General features: G+C 41.7%; 1 protein-coding gene across 1 annotated transcript; it reads left to right on the plus strand.

Annotated features, from left to right (window-relative positions):
* The first annotated feature begins 18 nt into the window (after nucleotides 1–18).
* FBXO40 (F-box protein 40) lies at nucleotides 19–17268 on the plus strand. Its single transcript, XM_043594281.1, has 5 exons — nucleotides 19–225; nucleotides 337–446; nucleotides 10870–10902; nucleotides 11935–13854; nucleotides 16529–17268. The coding sequence occupies exons 3-5, from the start codon at nucleotides 10900–10902 to the stop codon at nucleotides 16742–16744; spliced, it is 2139 nt and encodes a 712-aa protein (XP_043450216.1). The 5' UTR covers nucleotides 19–225; nucleotides 337–446; nucleotides 10870–10899; the 3' UTR covers nucleotides 16745–17268.
* The last annotated feature ends 2503 nt before the right edge of the window (nucleotides 17269–19771 follow it).

The following is a 19771-nucleotide window of genomic DNA, read 5'->3' on the forward strand; positions in this document are numbered from 1 at the left end:
CTCCACCAGCCACAGTGAGCACAGCTGGATCTGCCGACTGCTCGCACAGGAGTCTGAGAGGCTGCTCCGGCCTTGAAAATGATCCTTCTTAAAAAGATTTGCCTCCTTCCTCAAAGGAAAGAAAACCTATTGATATAAAAGCTCACTTCCCTTCCGGCTTCCCCTGCTAAATGCTACTCCAGTAGAGACCAAGTGTTGATGAATACAGGGGAAAGAAAAAAAATCGTAAGCTGAGCCTGGTCACATTGCCCCTTGTGATATAGTTTTATTTTTAACTTCGAAACACTTGAACTATTTCTGTTGAAGTTTTCTCTCCTTTCCCTGCCTCCTCAACAGAACTCTGTCCTCTGCTGCAGCTGATGCACCCCGGCCACTTCCTGCGATCTGCTTGTTCACAATCAAGGGACACAGGTGCAGCAGATGCTGACTCCGCCCGTGCCATTAAGGTAAGCTCTTCAAACGCGAGCAGGTGCACCGGGGGGACACGTGGAGTGATGAACATGGAGATGGAAGCTGGGCTGCGCACCACCTTTTTGCTCTGAACAAGAGAATTGTTAAGCAAATTAGTTAGATGTGGTGGAGAAAGGGGTGGGCTTTGAGAATGAGACTCAGCCATATGTAAACTCTTCTTTTAAATCAAAAATCTTAGAGCAGGAAGAAATTACCTGCTTTCTGACAGCTTACGTTCTCTCTTCTACAATCAACCAAAGTGGCTATGTGATGTCTCTAAAGTTATACAGTAGTGATGGGGGGTTGGGGCAGGGTGGAGAAGATGGTGAGGGAATAGGTAGAAGGATTTCTATTTCTATTTTCTATTTCTATTTTCTAAAGTCCAAATGCTATGATCTTTTCACCAATCAGCATTTGCTACGTTAACTGCCATTCTATGTACCTTAAATTCCATCCCCTGTGTCACACTACCAATTAATAATATAGCACAATTATATTCACTGTATGTGCTATTTAAACTCTGTTCATAGAGCTTAAAACCTGTTTTTCTTTAACAATATTCCCTAAGTGTGGTTCTCTCCTCTCTAAACCTCTTGAATCCAAAATGCATCCATGGAATAGAAGTGAGAGTATTTTACAAGTTGACAAATTTATACAGGCTTTTGCACACAAACCCCAAATTATTACAAAGTTGGAGCTTGCACATCCAGAGGGCCAAAGGGAAAATGATGAATGATACTTGAAGTATCAAAAGCTTTAAAATGTAGATTATTTCTAGTTTTTGAAATAACTGCATAGCATTGCATGCACAAATAAATTGTCAGGGATAAGGGTGCAGTGTTTATTTTGTTTCCCTCTGGGACTTGCTTGAATGTTCAAAGTTCAGCTAAGGACATCCTAGGAAGTAGCCTATGCAGCAAAAGGGATTCTGTACACTCTGAACTTTGCAGTGTACAGGCTAAAGCTACCAATGCCAAGTAAAAAGAGACCTACCCAGATACCCTAACTCCTGGATTCCTTCCTTCCTGCCTCTGTAACCTCCAGACATATCCCATAACTGTGCTGTAGACATCTAGATTATAATTATCCCTGTTTGCTGGGGACAATGTATTGTATAGAGCTGACTAACTTCCCTTAATTTTGTCAGGGTTTCCACAGTACCAAGGTCTTCAAGGTATATGGTGGGATGCTGTGCTGGCAAAACAGGGGCGTGGTGGTTTAGGAGTAACCAAGCATACAGGCTACCTCACAGCTACCCCAAGATAATCTGGCTAATTAGCACTTTCTTGGCCAATACAAAACAGTAATTAAAAATACTGATACTAATAACACAAGCACCGGATATGAGTATTAACTAGGGTATAATGAAAATGCTGGAATCATAGCCCAGAAGCCCAGGATTGTGGACCCAGGTATGGGAATTATCATCAGCCACTGGTTGTGTTAAAATCTCAAGAGACGAAGGGATTACTTTAGTATTTAACTTTATACACTTTCTTTCCCTAGAATTAAAATCACCATAGCAGCGGAACAGGTTAACAATGTATAATTAAAGTAACTAATTAATTGGGTAACAGGTTAAGAGTTGAAGAATATCTCTGATCTTTAACTTTTGACCTTGTCACTTCCACTGAAGATAAAGCTCAGGAATAAATAATTATCACCAGGGCCAGCCACATGAGGAGGCAAAATAGTTAGTTGCTGATATCATGTGAGGGGTGCTGAAAGGGGCCCTTGCCTAAAAATATCTCCCTGACATCAACCCTGTTTGCCTACTAATTTTAAAATTATAGTAAAGAATGTTAAAGCTATTATCTGTTAATCCCATTCTCTTTTGCTTGAGTCAGTGATTTAAATATACCTGCTATATGCCTCCTCATGACCTTGTTGGCCAGTGACAGCCAGGCACAACCTCTTTCTCATTCTTCCAGGCTCTGTCCTATTTTGCCCTTGGTACCATGTAAGCTGCCCACATGCTCTTCGCCACCACCACAACACAGGTAGCTCTGTGTGGCATTGTGCTTTCCACAGAATTCTCACTATTACATCAAGGTGAGAAGCAAGGGAAAGACACTTCACTTTTCTCTGGGCCTCAGCTTCTCTTGTACGAAATGAAGAGGTTAAACTAGACACTTTCATTTCAAAGTGAGGTTCTTAGACCATCATCAGGAGCTGGTTACATGGTTAAGACTCTCAGGCCCCGCCCCAATCCTACCAGATCCAAATCCACATTTTAAAAAGATTGCCCAGGTGATTCCTACACACAAGCTCCAGAGCAGAGGATTTCTGATTATGTGGCCTATCCAGATTTCTGATTTAGGACTGCAAAGATTTAGAACAAGTACTACAACCTCCTGAAAACCAATTCTGGCAGCATTCAGAGTTTCTATTATAACTTGAGCCCACAGAATTCTTTTCCATTCAGTTAAGGCTACATTCACATAATAACATTGAAAACATTTCTTTTTCTTTCTTTAAAAAAAAAAAACCCATGGGGCACCTGGGTGGCTCAGTTGGTTAAACACCCGACTTTGGCTTAGATCAGGTCATGATCTCACGGTTTGTGGGTTCGAGCCCCTCATCGGGCTCTGTGCTGACAGCTCAGAGCCTGGAGTCTGCTTCAGATTCTGTGTCTCCCTCTCTCTCTGCCCCTCCCCCACTTGTGCTCTATTTCTCTCTGTCTCAAAAATAAATAAATATTTTTTAAAAATCAAGAAAATTTTAAAAAGCCCCAAATTAGCAGACATCTGACATCATTACAACTTTCCTCCTAAATCTGTCTCAAACTGCTCTCACACAGTTCTTTCAAAAAGCTGTTTTCTTTAGGGTTCTATTTTATTGCATTCAATTCAATCCTATTGAATAAACATTGAGTTCCAGGAACACATTGGCTGTACTCACTCTTTCAGTGTCTCAGAAACTACTGTGCACATTCCTTGAGGGTATTCTCCTTCTTTGGTATTCCAGTCAGATCTCCTTTCCCACCCAAACACATTCTCCTGGCCAGATGACTTCTGCTCCATTGATGGCCTTCATCCCCAGGCTCTCCATCATAGCAACTTCCCTTAGAAGGTACTGACCCTGCAGCCCATTGCAAGAGAGAAGCCAATTTTAGCTGACATCTTCCCTTTTTGCTCAATGAACAGAATAATGTATGTAGGTAAATAATAAAGATGACAAACTTGGGCCTAGGAAGCAAAGATGCCTCAATCTGCCTTTGTGACATATGTAAGATCCTCCAGCATGGATGCCATACTGTTTGAATTTTTAAGAGCTTCAGGAATGAATGTGGTGAATACAAGTCACCATCGTTGGGGGGGGGGGGGGGGGTTTAAGGGTACTCACATTCTTATGGGACTAAGGTAAGACTTTTTTCTTAAATGGGGTTTGAAGATGATTAAGCAGGCAGTGGAACATAAGCTACATTGGCCTGAGGGAGAACTGAATACTGAAAGGCCGGCCAAGAGGGGCAGGAGTGATGCAATGGGAAGACATAAGACCTGGATGCAGAAGTGACCATGGGAATGACCTTCCTCATAGGGGAAGGACTAACAATTGAGTGACACTTTCTCTACTTTATGTTATTTGTCATAATCCAATGGGGTATTATGAGTTCCATTTTATCAATGAATAAGTTAGCTTTAGGGAAATTAACTTGTGAAAAATTACTTAGCTAGCACATGACAGTGTTCATGAATTTACTTTATTTTGAGGGTGTCAGGTAAGGCCTCCACAGGAGGAAACATAACAGCTGAAATCTAAACAGCAGGAAGGAGCCCATAACACAAAGAGTGAAGGGAGAATTTTAGTAGAAAGAACCAGCACAAAGTCCTTACACTGGACTAAGTGACAAGGCTAGAACTAAGTGCTCAAGGGAGAGGTGAGGTAAAGGACGCCAGCAGGGGACACTGATGCAGGGCCTTGTGGGCCAGGATAAGGGTGTCAGAATTTACTCCTCGTGATGGGAATCCACTGGAGATTCTAAGTGGGAATAATGACCCGGTGTTAAAAGTTATTGAAATCACTCTTCTGCTGATGAATGTAGATTACAGAGCACAAGATGGGAAGGGTGAGACTGATTACAGGCTTTTGCACCAGACTGGATGAGTATGATGGTGCTTGGATCCAGGCAGTGGTGGTGGAGATGGGAAGATATGGACAGAACTTCCCACTGCCCTTTCAGATCTCTCCCCAAGGCCTTCCTACCTAACTGGGCAGTAGTTCCTCTGTGACTGAAAGCACAAAATCAACCAGCTTCTAGCTCAGTGGTTCTTAAACTTGAGCTTACAACAGAATCAGCTGGATGCAGCAGTTCTGATTCTGTAGGTCTGATTACGTAGGGCCCAATAGTTTACATTTCTAACCAATTCCTAGGTAATACTGACACTGTGGGTCAGTATGTGGGTCACTTTAAGGGGCACTGTTCTAGCTGACTTGCCTTTTCTTATTAATTTACTCCTTTGTGAGTGGTCCACACAGCACCACAACTTGCATCAAATGTTTCTCCCCTACCAGGTTCTAACTTATCTCCTATTTTTGTAAAGAATATCTATCACTTAAACTCATGTACCTGGTCCTTTCACCTATTCACATTCCACTTAAACTGCATCCAGTACAACGAGTAAAATCTAGTTCTGTGTAGACTTTTTTAAAACTATTTAAGTCTAAATTATTTCATGTTGACTGCTATCTCCTCTATCTAGGGGAACATTAAAATATAATTTGGGGAGAGGGTTTCAGAGGGTTTTGACCATAGACTTGATTGAAGTTCATTTTTAAGAGGAGAGAATGTATTGCCTTTTCAGACAGGAAGTGAGAATGTATTTATTTATTTAAGTTTATTTATTTATTTTGAGAGAGAGAGAGGCAGAAAGGGAGAGAGAATCCCAAGCAGGTTCTGCACTGTCAAGGGCAAAGCCTGACACAAAGCTCAAACTCACCAACCATGAGAACATGACCTGAACTGAAATCAAGAGTCAGATGCTTAACTGACTGAACCACCCAGGTGCCCCAGGAAGTAATAATTTAAAGGTGAACATAGAAACATAGAAACTGAAGGAAGAAATGGCACCTGGATAAAAATACATTGTTTTTGTCACTGAATTTTGTCAACTTTTTCCACCATGAAGAGTTTCTGTAATGTATGTTCTTTAACTTAGAGGTTTTTGAGTTTAAATCTCAGAATCTATATTATACTACAGATTCTAACCTAAAAACTTTACTTTCATATTTATGCTACCTCAAATGCAAGGCCATGGGACATGGATACTTTTCATATTTCCTCTGTTCAGATGGGGCACAGTATGGAATATGGTCCAGACGAGGACCAAAAAAAAAGTCATCAGAGGGATGAAGATGCTTCCTATGAATGATGAACCTCCAGTTCCTCTACAGTCTGGAAAGATTATATATGTATTCTGTGCCCCAACTGGAGGAAGGGAGGATCTTCCCCTGATGGGCTCTAGTCATGGGCTTGCTTTCATCCCAAATCACAGAGATAGACCACATGTCTCTGTGGGTCTCTGAGGGACACAGTGTGATGTAGCAAAGAGTACAGAGTTTGAAGCTGGACAAACCTAGGCTTCTTTGTGTTCCACTGTAAAGTATAAAGGGTAAGACCCACATCACATAGTCGTTGTGAGGATTAAATGAGGTGTTACTTAAGGCACATGGTAGGCACTAAAATCTCATTTCTCTTTCTCCCTGGCAGCCAAAATGCAGAAAAATCCCTCAGTCTATGAAAGTCAGACAAACACCATCGAGGATAAGGATCCAGTCACTGCATTGGAACAGAGATTAGGAGAACAAATCATCTTATGTCACAAGATAACCAATGATATATATAAGTTGAACAATTTGGGGCAAGACCAAGTGGCTACAACATAAGATGATCAATCAAGTATCCAAGTTTGTCTGGCACTAAGAGCCTTCCTGGGAGTTAAATCAAGCTTCCTCAGAACTAAAACCAAGAAAGTCCCAGGCAAACCAGGATGATTGGTCACAATGCTTACCTAGCAATAATTAGACAATCAAGAATTTTGGATTGTTCTTTATCTCAGTGGGAACAATTTCCCCTAGATATACAACAAAAGGTTTAGATATGATTGTTTACACCCTTAGGCTATACTTATCTTTCTTCTCCCCTCCAGTATCAAACTGCTCCAAAGGATAGTCTACACTTTTGTGTCTTTCTGCTCAGTACATGTCCTCTCTCAAAGTCACTTATTTGGTGTAGCTCCAGAGCCTGGCAGAAGATCTTTAAATAGCATCATTAAAAACAGAACAAACAAAGGAAACAGCATCTTTGTTCCTGCATGCATGGTTTGTTTGTTTGTTTTCTGTTAAAGGGATATTTTCAAGTAACTTCAAAGACATGAAGAGCAATAGGGCTCCACCACAAATGTTTCCAGTTTCAATAGCACTGCTCCAAACAAAACAAAACAACAACAACAAAAACCATACTTTATAATGCTGAAGGATAAGAAATGATTTGGCTTAGAGTTCATCACCACTGTCCCTCCAGCCAACCATATCCCTGCTGCTGGGGCTGAATTGTCATCACACACACAGAGCACACGGAACTAGCTAGGCCTGCTTTTCCCTTCCCAGAAGCTGGTCTCAACTTTGTGACAGAACCAGGCTGGCAAATACAAAGGTAGACAGTCATGCTGCTGGTAGCTTCTTTCACTTAGCCTTATTCCATTTGCGATCTGCCTCTTCTTTCCCACCTAAAAACCAGTAGGGGACTCTGAATCACCCAGACTGCATCTTTATTTGTGTCTTTTATGAATAGAAAGCAGATGATCACACTCTCCCAACAAGGCCACAGGCCCTGCCAATATTGGAATGTGTGTTTAATGGCTTCCCCCTCCGCTCCAAGCAAACACCACATTTTGCGTGGCAAGGGTCCCACCGCACAGCTGAAATGCCACATTTGCTCTGCCAAGAGCTCTTTGGGGATCTGCCATGAGCAGTGACATTGCTATCATTGTTCTTAATCTTGAGACAGCATTTGAGGCTATAGCTCACCATTTCCTTTATATGGGGCCACATAGTTCCGACTCTTAGCTCTCTGGTCTCTCTTCTCTGGCTTTACTTCTCCCCACTGTCTTGAAAGTGGTCATACTTAGCTCTGTACTTCATGGCTCTTCTATGCTCTTCTTTCTCCAGTTATGGCTTCCTCTCTCATTTCTAAGTGAACACTTCTCAAATCTACATCTCTCCATTCTACCCACATCTTCCCATCCTCATGATCTGTCATCACCTTAAAAACTTGTATTAAACTTGCTGGGCTCATCTTTCCCCCCAAAACAATTCCTTCTTCAGACTTCTATTTTTCTCAGAATTACATCCAATGTTCTCTCTTCCTTGTTCAAAATCTTGGCATCAGCTTTGACTCCTCCTCTTTCCCCATCTCCAGACAGAAACCAAAATGCTGTGATTCGCTTGTGATGCCTACTGTCTGCCTCATCTTGCCTAATTCCATACCATCAGTCCTGCTCCTGCAGCTTCATCACCCTCCATGAAGCAGTTTCTTACTCCAAGCCCTCCACACTGTCCCTCCACTGCTGGTTAATACCCAGTCACAGTGTTAAATGGCCCCTATTGAGCAAGCAAATAATTCCAGAGGCTTTAGCCTCATATTTACAAATTTCCACAATAAACCCATGATGAACTTTCCCCCCACAGGAGTGATCAATCTAGAATATAGCAGGAGCCTAACTGAATGCTAAGTTGTATGCTAAAAGCTCCAGTAGCTGGACTCTTGCATCCAAAAGATGTCCTCTTGCCCAATCCTATCCTGCTCCACCTCAGTCCAGCCCTCACAGCCCTTCACTCTGCTCAATTCCCCCTCTACCTTTAACACCTTAATTTATCTCCTCCTGGGCCCTGAGTCCACTTGATAGTCTTGCTTACAACTTCTCACCTGCCTCCTGATTCAGGATATTAGGGATAAAGAGCTATCTGCCATGATTCCTCTTTCACACTCAGTAGTCCTAGTGCATAAGAATCAGACGGGTAATGTATTAAGGATGTGAATTCCAGACACAGCCCTCACTTAAGTCTGAGGTGCAGACTATGCTATGCTATGCTGTCCAATAGAACTTTCTATGCAGATGGAAACGTTCTGTTTTGTGTTGTCCAATAGAATAGCTACTAATCACATGTGGTCATTGAATACTTGAATTGTAGCTAGTGTGACCAAATACCTGAATTATTAATTTTATTCAATTTTGATTAATTTAAATTTAAATAGTCACATGTGGCTGGTGGCTGCCACTGTGAACAGTGCAGACTTATAGATTTAACAGGCATCGTGACTAATTCTACTTAGCAATAGTGTTGAAGAACTACCTAAACAAGCAGTGTGACACTTATGCTCCCTTACTGGCACATTGTAATCAACAAATGTTTGTTGGAGGACTGAATGAACAAATGAGTATATGAATAAATTTGAATATAATTTCCTTGATATTTAAGACTGTCTCTTCTGGAAAAGAAATTTGAGGGGACTTTTCCAAATTAAAAGAGGCTAAAAAGACTTACCAACCAAATGTAATAAATTGACCTTAAAGGGACCCTGGTTCCAAAGTTAAAAATTTTTTTTAAAGTATTGAAGACATTCTTTGGGACAATTGTGTAAATTTGAATACAGACAGCATATTACATGATATTAGAAAATATTTTTTCGTTTTCTTAGGTGAGATAATGTTATTACAGTTACAAAGGAAAATTTATTCAGTCTTAGGAAATACGTGCTAAAGTACTCAGGGATGAGGTGTCATGATATCAACAACCTATTTTCAAGTGCTTTGGTAAAAAGTGTGTGTGTGTGTGTAGAGGAAGGGAGAGAAAGCCAAAGTGGCAAAATGTTACCTTTAAAATCTAGGTAGAGTATATTTGGCTGTTCATTGTATATGTTCTTTCACCTTTCCTGAATATTCGAATTTTTTTAAGTTATAGGAAAATTCACCCACAATGAATTGGCAAATCCTAAAGTAAAATAAAATTTTAAAATACTGTATTTTCTGACTTTTGAGTTCTAACTCCACCCTACCCCACCCACCCCACTCCATCCCAGACTAACATAGTGCTGACATTGTGCTATCAACTCTCTAGACCAGGTGCTGCAAACTGGCAACCTACAGATCCTATGTAGTTTGCATACATGTTTTACCTTGGCCCAAATAGAGGCTGCATTTGTTCTGATTAAATTAGTTGCCAACTTTAAAATTCCAAGGATTTTTATCGTAATGTATTATGCAGCAAGATGTTTTGCAATATAATGAAATATAAAGTACTCATTTTAGGGGAACCTGGCTGGCTCAGTCAGTAGAGCACACAACTCTTGATATCAGGGTCATGAGTTCAAGCCCTACACTGGGCGTGGAGCCTACCTAAAAAGTTGTAAAAAAATAAAATAAAAATAAGACACTTATTTTATAATAGCAAACATGTATAGATCATGTCCTATGAGACAAGTACTATTTTAAGAGTTTTGGGTATTTAACTCATTTACTCCCCACAACAGCACTATGAGATAGGTACTATTATTATTCTCCCTTTTACAGATGGGGGAAATGATGAACAAAGAGATTAAGTAACTTTCTCAAAGTTTCACAACTACTGACTTGTAGTGCCAGGTTGAATCTTGCACAGTCAGCCTCCTAACAACCATACTTTACCACCAGTCACAAAAATCTGCATCCCCAGTTTCTCTGGAAAAATCAGATGATCTGGGAACATATTCCCACGTGGGACCAATTGACCAGAGCCAAGGAGCTACATTCTCCTGAAGGCAGGGCATCTTCTCTTCTGCTTGCCAGAGTTCCCATTCAGCCTGCTTCTGGGGCCTTGGGGTCTGACCCCTGCTCTAGCCACAGCACAGCTGAATTCAGCAGGTTGAAGGACAGATGGTAGATACATCACAGACACTTGTACACTGCCCCAGGCCAAGCTGAATATCAGGCTGACCTGTTAGTGAGCATGAAGCTCTACTGGGAGAGAAAGTTAGGAGGGAAACTTGGGCCAGATGTGTGTGTGTGGTAGTTATGGGAGGCATGGATGTGTGGAACGTCAGACCAACTGCTGGTAGACAAAGGAGAAAAGTTACAGGAACCAAAAGGTACATATCCCATGCCTGGTAAGATGCCCCACCAGAGGGCTGTGTGTCAGTGAGAAGACTGTGGGCTCGCATGGCCCGGGACTCCATCACTTAGCAGCTGTATAATCTTGGACAAGTTATTTAACTTCTCCAGCTTCCATTTCCTGGACTATAAAATGTGGGCAATGACATTTACCTCGAGGGTGGTTAAAGGAATTAGAGTATACAAAGTCTCTTTGGTGCCTGTTAATATACATAACCAAAATACTTTTCTTACTAATCATTCATATTCATATTTTCATGTTTTCCCCTAGATTTACAAAGCAAGAAGAAATTAGGAAGCTATGGTAAGTAGTATGGTGATTATTGGATTTTCATCTATCAGGGGTCCAGGTCTGGTTTCATTTAACCTGTAGCCAAAGCAGCTGGCAGACTTGCTGTTATGGTTTGATGATACTTATTGACTTTTGGCCAAACCAGAGATGCTAGAGAAGAACCTAGAAGAAACTGACATGGAGTAAGAGAAAAGCAGAGAGATGAGAAAGATTTGTGGGCAAATACTTTCACTAAAACTTTAAAAATGAAAAACCCAAACATCCAGCAATAAACTAAGTGGTTGACAATTCCTTCATTCAGCAAATTGAGTGCCTACAATGGTCCAAATGCTGGAGATACAGATGTGAATAAAACTAGACATGGCCCCTGTCCTCCCAGCACTTGGTAGGTAGTTGTTTAAATAAATGACAGCACACTCACTCTGGAATATTACACTGCCATGATGAAGACAGTTTGCAAAGAATCATTAATAAAGCAGGTTGGTCTAATGTTATAATAGCAAGGTAAATACAGGATGAAGAATTGTATTCACAGTATTAACAAGATAATATAAATCACCCATAATACACAACTCAAAAACAATTATCAACATTGTAGTCCATTACATTCAGCTTTTTCTTTTTCTATTTTTTTTAATTGTTTTAATGTTTATTTATTTTTGAGAGAGAGACAGTGAGAGCCAGGGAGGGGCAGAGAGACAGAGACAGCGAGAGACAGACAGACAGAATCCGAAATAAGCTCCAGGCTCTGAGCTGTCAGCACACAGCCCGACGCGGGCCCAAACCCATGAACTGGGAGATCGTGACCTGAGCTGAAGTTGGACGCTTAATTGACTGAGCCATCCAGGCGCCCCTTTCTTTTTCTATTCTAAACACATCTACCATATACATAGAATAAACTATTGGAAAATGAAGAAGAGAGTGTTGGTAGTTGTTATTTTGGGGTTGTGGGATTATGAGTGATTTTTGCTTCACAGTCACAGACATGCATAGAGCTTCTCTCCCCCATTTGCCTTCTCTTTCCTCTTGCTTTGGTGTCTCCAGGGTAGGGCACGCAAGCCTCTAAGTGGGCAGCACAGGCATTGTGAGAAATGCTTCGACCGTCACTGCCACATTCCTGTGGAGCCTGATGTCTCCTGTCTGGTGATAAACTGCCACCTGTCCTGTGGTGCTACCTTCCACATGTGCAAAGAGGCAGAGCATGAGCTCCTCTGCCCTCTGGAGCAGGTTCCATGCCTCAACTCTGAATATGGCTGCCCCCTTTCCATGTCCCGCCACAAGCTGGCCAAGCACTTGCAAGTGTGCCCTGCCAGTGTGGTCTGCTGCTCCATGGAGTGGAATCGCTGGCCAAACGTGGACTCTGAAACTACCCTTCATGAGAACATCATGAAAGAGACCCCCAGTGAGGAGTGTTTGGACACAGCCCTGGCCCTCCAGGACCAGAAGGTCCTTTTCAGATCTTTAAAAATGGTAGAACTTTTCCCAGAAACTAGAGAGCCCACTCGGGAGGAAACTACCATGAATGGTGAAGCCACTTGGGAGGAAATGGGAGGAGCAGTGGGTGGAGCGGATGCCCATTTGGTACCACATGGGTCTCTGTCAGCAGCTAATGGAGAAATGGTAGAGCTGAGTCAAGAAGAACGAGAGGCATTAGCCAAAACCAAAGAAGGGATGGACCTGGCCAAGTATGACAAGTGGGAAAATATATTCAGCAAAGAGCATGCAGCCTCTGCTTTAACAAGTACATCAGTGAACTGTGACAACAATAGCAGGAACAACCCTGGAAAAGAACAGGTTTCCAGTGACAATAACATGGTAAGGGAGGATGATCTCCAAGAGAAAGAGAAAGAACCACAGGAAAAACAGAAGCAGCAGGACTTTAATGCAGTCGTGGAAAAGACAGGGCTTGCCCCTTGGCAGGATGGTGTTCTGGAAAGACTGAAAACAGCTGTGGATGCAAAGGACTATAATATGTATCTGGTGCACAATGGGAGGATGCTTATTCACTTTGGTCAGATGGCTGCTTGTACGCCTAGGGAGAGAGACTTTGTTTATGGCAAACTTGAGGCTCAGGAAGTAAAGACTGTTTACACCTTCAAAGTTCCTGTGAGCTACTGTGGGAAGCGGGCTCGCATTGGAGATGCCATGTTGAGTTGTAAGCCAAGTGAACACAAGGCAGTAGATACTTCAGATTTAGGGATCACTGTGGAGGACCTGCCCAAATCAGATCTCATCAAAACCACCCTCCTGTGTGCTTTAGAAAGAGAACTTAAAGGTCATGTCATCTCTGAATCTAGGAGCATTGATGGGCTGTTTATGGATTTTGCTACACAGACATACAATTTTGAGCCAGAACAGTTTTCTTCTGGGACAGTGCTGGCTGACCTCCTAACCACTGACAACCCAGGGGGGCTCCACGTGGAACTCCACAGTGAGTGTGTGACCCGGAGACATAACAAAAGCAGCTCTGCCTTCACTTTCACTTGCAACAAATTCTTCAGGAGGGATGAATTTCCCTTACATTTCAAGAATGTCCACACAGACATTCAATCATGTCTCAATGGCTGGTTCCAGCATCGATGCCCTCTCGCCTACTTGGGATGTACTTTTATTCAAAACCATTTCCGTCCCCCAGGACAAAAGGCAAAAGTGATTTATAGTCAGGAGCTCAAGACCTTTGCCATCAAGCCAGAGGTTGCTTCAGAGCTGGGTGAGAGAAAGAAGAACAACCATCTCTCAGGCTGTGGAGCAAAAAGCCAGAATTCTCTAACCAGCCTGCCCCTGGAGGTTTTGCAGTACATTGCTGGGTTCTTGGACAGCATCAGCCTGTCCCAGCTTTCCCAGGTATCTGTGCTGATGAGAAATATCTGTGCTACTTTGTTACAAGAGAGAGGGATGGTCCTCCTACAGTGGAAGAAGAAGAGGTATTCTCATGGAGGCACTTCCTGGAGAGTCCACAGAGAGGCAAGTAAACTCTTATTCATTCATTCATTCATTCATTCAACAACTATTTAGGAAGAGCTTTCTATGTGCGAAGCACTGTACCAGGCACTGGCAATGTACTAGGTTACTGGGAATAAGACATAATTCCTAAATTCAAGGAGGCCAGTCCAGTAGGGAAGACAGACCTATAGACATATAAATGACAATACAAATGGTAGTGCCTGTTTATCTCTGTGTATGTGTCCTGGATATCTTCTGCTTGCTCACATGATTCATTCTCCAACCCTGTGATCAGTTCCCTGGGAGGCTGATCTCTACAGACTGCCTCAATCAGCAGACTTGCCCGCCAGCTTCCATTTGGGCTAATCAAAGGGAGTGTATCAGTAGGAAATGGGAGGGAGGTAGACTAAGTTGATGTATCTATTCTTCTGGCTTCCTCCCTGCATGCATTTTTCCCTTCCATGACACCTAGCACTGGCCATGTCCCTCCATTGAAGGTAACTGTTTCATGTGGCTCTCTCCACAAAGTTACTCATTCTGGGATACAATGACCTCTTTTCTTCTTCCCTTTCATGCCTAGGGTATTAATGCTCTAGATTGTTACTTGCCTGGGTACTGCACTATATCTTGTGGCTTTCCTACAACCTGCCCATACATTTGTATATCATTATTTTTTTTTAATTCTCTTCAAATTACCAAGTTAAGTGTGCCATCTGTTTCTTGCCTGGACTCTGATACAGTATGCCAACAAATTCTCCTCAGTCCCATATCAACTCATTTTTTAAAAAAGACTTTTTGCCTTTGTTAAAGGAATTTTGAAATTCTAAAATAATTTGGTCCACTGATTTCTCCTGATTCAAATACCTATTTACTTTCTCAAAAAGCTGCTGTATAAATCAAAGAATATTTCTCTTCAGAAAAATCTTACTTCTTTTTTCCAATCACATTACACTTGCTGAACTGCATCATAACTTCTATCAGTTTATACCATAACAGAAGTGAAACTCCTTAGCATCCTTTCCCATGGTAAATATGTTGGTAATATGAACCACAAATTAATAATGCCCATTTAGCTCAATTATTCCATAATCTCACTGTTGAATTTTTTCCCAAAATGTGGGTGTACAAACCGGCACTGGGGAGTTAGAGTTGTTTACACCTATTTTCATTAATTATGTCTAAAACATCTTATATGTTTTCTATTATTTATTTCCTGAACAGTCTTCTTTAAAAAATAATCATGAGACTCTCCTTCATGTATCCAGGCCTGCATCCACGTGTTTAATAAACACTGACTTCCACCCATCCACATGTTAGGGACAAACATGAATGAGACTGAGAACCTGCCCTCAGAAACTGTATAGTCTAGAACTGTCTAATATCTTTCTCTATAAAATCGGATGCAAACAATTTAATTTACGTAGTAGAAATTCCATTAATTTTTGGCTCATGTTTGTCCCCAGTTCAATGATTCCTGACCATTCTTGAAAATTATTTGGGACAAACAAATTTCCTTTCAGAAAGGAAGAAAGAGAATTTAGTTGGAGCTAAAGGATGCTCATATTAAAATGGCTTTTTTTAAAGCAAAATAGGGAAATAGTTCTAAAATCTCAGAAAAATACCTTTTTTTACATAGGAACAAGGATAAGAAACTGAGGGTGAAGTGTCGAGTTGAAAGGGTCTCAGGTTATGCCTATCCTTATAGCCAGATTTTAATTTTTTTAATGTTTATTCTTTTTTTGAGAGAGAGAGAGAGACAGAGCATGGGCAGGGGAAGGGCAGAGAGAGGGAGACACAGAATCTGAAGCAGTCTCCAGGCAGGCTCTGAGCTGTCAGCACAGGACAGAGTCCAACACAGGGCTCGAACCCACAAACCATGAGATCATGACCTGAGCCAAAGTCAGATGCTCAACCAACTGAGCCACCCAGGTACCCCTATTAGATTTTAAAACTAGTAACTCTGCACCATATCCTAGGTGGAAAGGCCAAAAGGGGGTTTGTGTACCAGATATCTAGATTTCTCCTGAGGTTTCTGTGTTAGGATACTTTTAGTTTTAAGCAACACCAACTTAAAATGGCATAAACAATTAAGGGAATTTTGGCCCACAAAACTAAAAAAATCCACAGGTATTGGCTTCAGGTAAGATTTGATCTAGCAGTTCAAAAATGCCCCCAAATGACCTTTTTACTTTCTATATCTTATTTCTACTTCCTCACTAGTGGCTCCTTTCTAAGACACAGTTATCCCTTGGTGGTCCCTTTTGGCTGCCAGCAGCTAAGACAGCAGTTTCCCAGTTCAAGTACAGAAGGAAAAAGAAAATCTGCTTCTTAATATCTCAAGCAAAAGTTCTAGGGTAGAGTCTCATTGACACTAACTGTCCTGATTTGAACCGTGTGTCTATTCTAGAACTAATCACTGTTGCTGGTGGGAGGGTGGTGGGTGGGTGTCAATATGCAGATTGCTGTGGTCATTTCCATACATTTACATGGCTGGCTGGGAAGATTATCAATTGGAAGGGGGGATTAGGAATTGGATGCTGAAGAAGGAACTAACAAATGTCTGCAGCAGCCACTAAACATTCTCTGGAAGCTAAGAACATTAAGAACAGAAAGGTATTTTCTTATACTCTTCAAATAAAGCTAGCCTGAGATAATTGCCCCAGCATTCACTTTTGAACTTCATGTTTCCTAACAGATCTGGCAATTCAGCAGCCTTTTCTCCAAAGTCAAGAGCTGGGAGTTTAATGAAGTTGCTTCCATGTCTGAACACCTGAAGGCCTGTCCTTTCAACATTGTAGAGCATAAGACTGACCCAGTTCTTCTGACCAGCATGTGTCAGCTCCAGGAGCAGCCCCGAGAAACCTTAGTCACCACCTTTAGAACCAGACCACGAGGAAGACACACTTGCTAAAGATTCAGATGCCACCATTCTTGGATTTGTCCTCCGAGTTACTGAAAGTAGGACAGAGTGTGGTTTTGAGGACTTTCTTCTGTAAACTACATATGTGCTTTTCTAGGTATATGGAGCATGCACTGTCCTAAACCTGAGCAGTTGCGCAGGATCTAAGAATTTTCTAAGCCATGGTTTGTACACTTGCCATTAAGTGCCATACTGATTACTTATTTCCTTCTCCCCACCCCCTTTTTTTCCTAAAACAAATCAGTCTGAGGAGAAAAAATAGGTAACTTGAGGCCATTTAAAAAATGAGCCCAAGTCTTAGGAGATGAGAGAGCACTGAAATTCCATAACCAGTACAGACCTTTGTTTTTGTGGAGAATGTTTTAATTGATGAGCACTTTCAAATTTATGGGGCAAGCAACGCAGGATTGGGTCAGAGGTGTGTTCCACTTCTCGTGAAGGGCACGTGGTTTGATGGTTCTGGAGCTGGGGTTGTCTTGATGGTTAGGTCTAGGTCTGCTTTTAGTCGCTCCTGCAAACCCAGGAAGTCCAAACATAGCTCAATGAAATGGAGACCTTGACCGAGTACAGCAGCCTTGAGGACAACACAGGCCAAAGAATGAGAGGCAGAAATGAGATCACAGAGTTTGTTGTGGAAAATCTTAGCAACATACAGAAGGACAGCCTTGCAAAATGAGGAAAAGTCCAAAAGGGTATTGTATTAATGGAGAAAATTAGCACCAAAAGCCACACGCCTACTTTTAAACATGTCAAAAACGACTTGAGTCCAGATTCTTTTCTTCTTAAAATTATATTCTAGGTCTGGGTTAGGGATAGCAGAGGCATAGCCCAGCACCATCCTGGGCTAGCTGAGATGACCTCAAGACATTAACACCAATTTCAGTGTCATGCCAGAATGCACAGGGTAGTCCAGAGAGACCACACATTGGCAGAATCCAGACAAGGCCCACTGCAGTTCCTGTGGCCCACTAGGTCTTAGATACCACTCAAGTACCCTGTGAGGGATCATAGGAAGGAACACACCTGAACATAGTAGTTCCCATAGAACACATAGGAACATAATTGCTCCTCCCTATTGTGGTTCATGACTCCAGTCTGTCAGAAATTGGTGATACTATTGGGCTTTGGTAACAAATAGTGAATACTCATGAAAATGGGAGTAAAATAAAAATACACAATAGACACTGCCATCCCCTAAAGCAGGGTTTCTCAGAACTATTGACATTTTGAACTGAACAATTCTTTGTTGAAAGGGACTATCCTGTGTATTATCAGATATTTAGCAGCAGCCTTGGCCCCTTTGCAGTAGTTACCAGTAGCTCTCCACCCGCACAGCTGTAACAACCAAAAATGTCTCCAGACATTGCTAAATATCCTCTGGGAGTAAAATCTCTCTGGGTTGAGAACCGCCATAAGCAATATCATACCAGTGGCAGTAACTTAGGATAAGTTTTTTAGTACAGCAAAATCTTACATAAGTATCTACAATGGTTATGATTTTATGTAGCTCTTCTTTATTTACTAGATAAGTCTTAGATGTGATTTTAAGTTGGGAACCAGATGGAGCTGATTGTTCAGTGTGGCTTTATGTCCTTAGGCCATGTGCAAAGAAATATATCCTTTCAGTTCCGCTCTCTCCAGATGTAGCAGAAGCCAGCATGTTGAGCTACTTATCTTGTGTTTCTTTCCCTCTTACCTTAATTGGTGCCATTTTCCCAGCAGTCTTCAAACAAGTGAGAAAAAGGGAAAGGAGGACATGTATCATGGGGAAGCAGAGAACAAAGAATTTAGCCAACAAAAAGAGTTTAGTCGATCTGAATACTTGTTATTGCCTGGGTCTCTCTCCGAACATGGTTCAGAGCTGGTACAGATGAAGTAGAGGACACCGGTGAGAAGAGTCAGAAGGCGTTAAAGCAAGTCCCAGAGTAGAAGCATGCTTATCTTTTCATTATAATGTACCACTTGGTACTATTTGGTAATGTAATTCTATTTTTCATAATCCTTTTTGCTTGGTTTATATTTCACATTTGTATATAAGGCACCATTTTCTAAAAATACAGCTAGAGTGTGAGCTATGATTTTATTCAGTGAAGATGAGTAACTGGAAACAGCTGAGCACCAAAGTGGAAAAAAAGGAAGAGTCCCCCAGGTCTCAGCTCCAAGTGGTTTGAATCCAGTCCCCTCCTATCTAGAGAAAGAAAGCTCCTAAAGTCCATTCTGGGTGTCTTCTTTTACTAGAAAAAGAGATAAAGTGGAGCTATTCACCAAGGGAGAGAAAAATCAGGGGCTGCTGTTAGATGAAAAATAGAGAGAAAGGAGGAGAGCAGAGGGATTTTCCTCCACACCTGGGCACCTCAGGGTCCAGGAGAGCAGCCAGGAGGCTGCCCATATGGCTTTGTGGGCTGCACACTTACAGTTACTCTTTATTTTCCCAGTTACTGCCTTCAGAGCAAAATTAAATTGATTAGCATCATCAAACACATTTTATAAGGTATCTAGTTGTATATGTTGCAGGAATCCAGGGTACTACAGGTATCCACCAGTCTACACAAACAAGCACATTTTCTGGTGACATGTCAGCTGAAGCAAAAAGGAAGCCTTTTAGAGAGGCTGTGGATTGGACTGAAAAATGACTAGATTCATGAGATGAGGGTATGTTGAGTAGCATGAGCAGCAGAATTATCTGACAGAGGCAAGACAGATGGACGTTGCTTCAGATGAAGAAGCAGCAGAGGGGAGTGAAAAGGAATAGGAGTAGGAGTCTGGACAGGGAGGTATCTATGAACAGATACCTTGATGAGTTAATCTGAAGTAGAGACCAGCCAAACATGGAGGGTGAAGTCTGCAGAACTGAAGCAGAAAGGAAGTTTCTGTCTTATAATGAAGGGAAAAGTGAAAAGCAAGGTGGAACTTGAAGATGGAGCAGGAAAACCACTGTGAAAGTCTGATCTATCTGTGATATTGAGTCAAACTGAAGTGAAGAATGAGATTGTGTACATCTGTGGTGACTTACCTCTG

The sequence above is a fragment of the Prionailurus bengalensis genome, chromosome C2 (assembly GCF_016509475.1).
Source record: "Prionailurus bengalensis isolate Pbe53 chromosome C2, Fcat_Pben_1.1_paternal_pri, whole genome shotgun sequence".
Classification (NCBI taxonomy): Eukaryota; Metazoa; Chordata; class Mammalia; order Carnivora; family Felidae; genus Prionailurus; species Prionailurus bengalensis.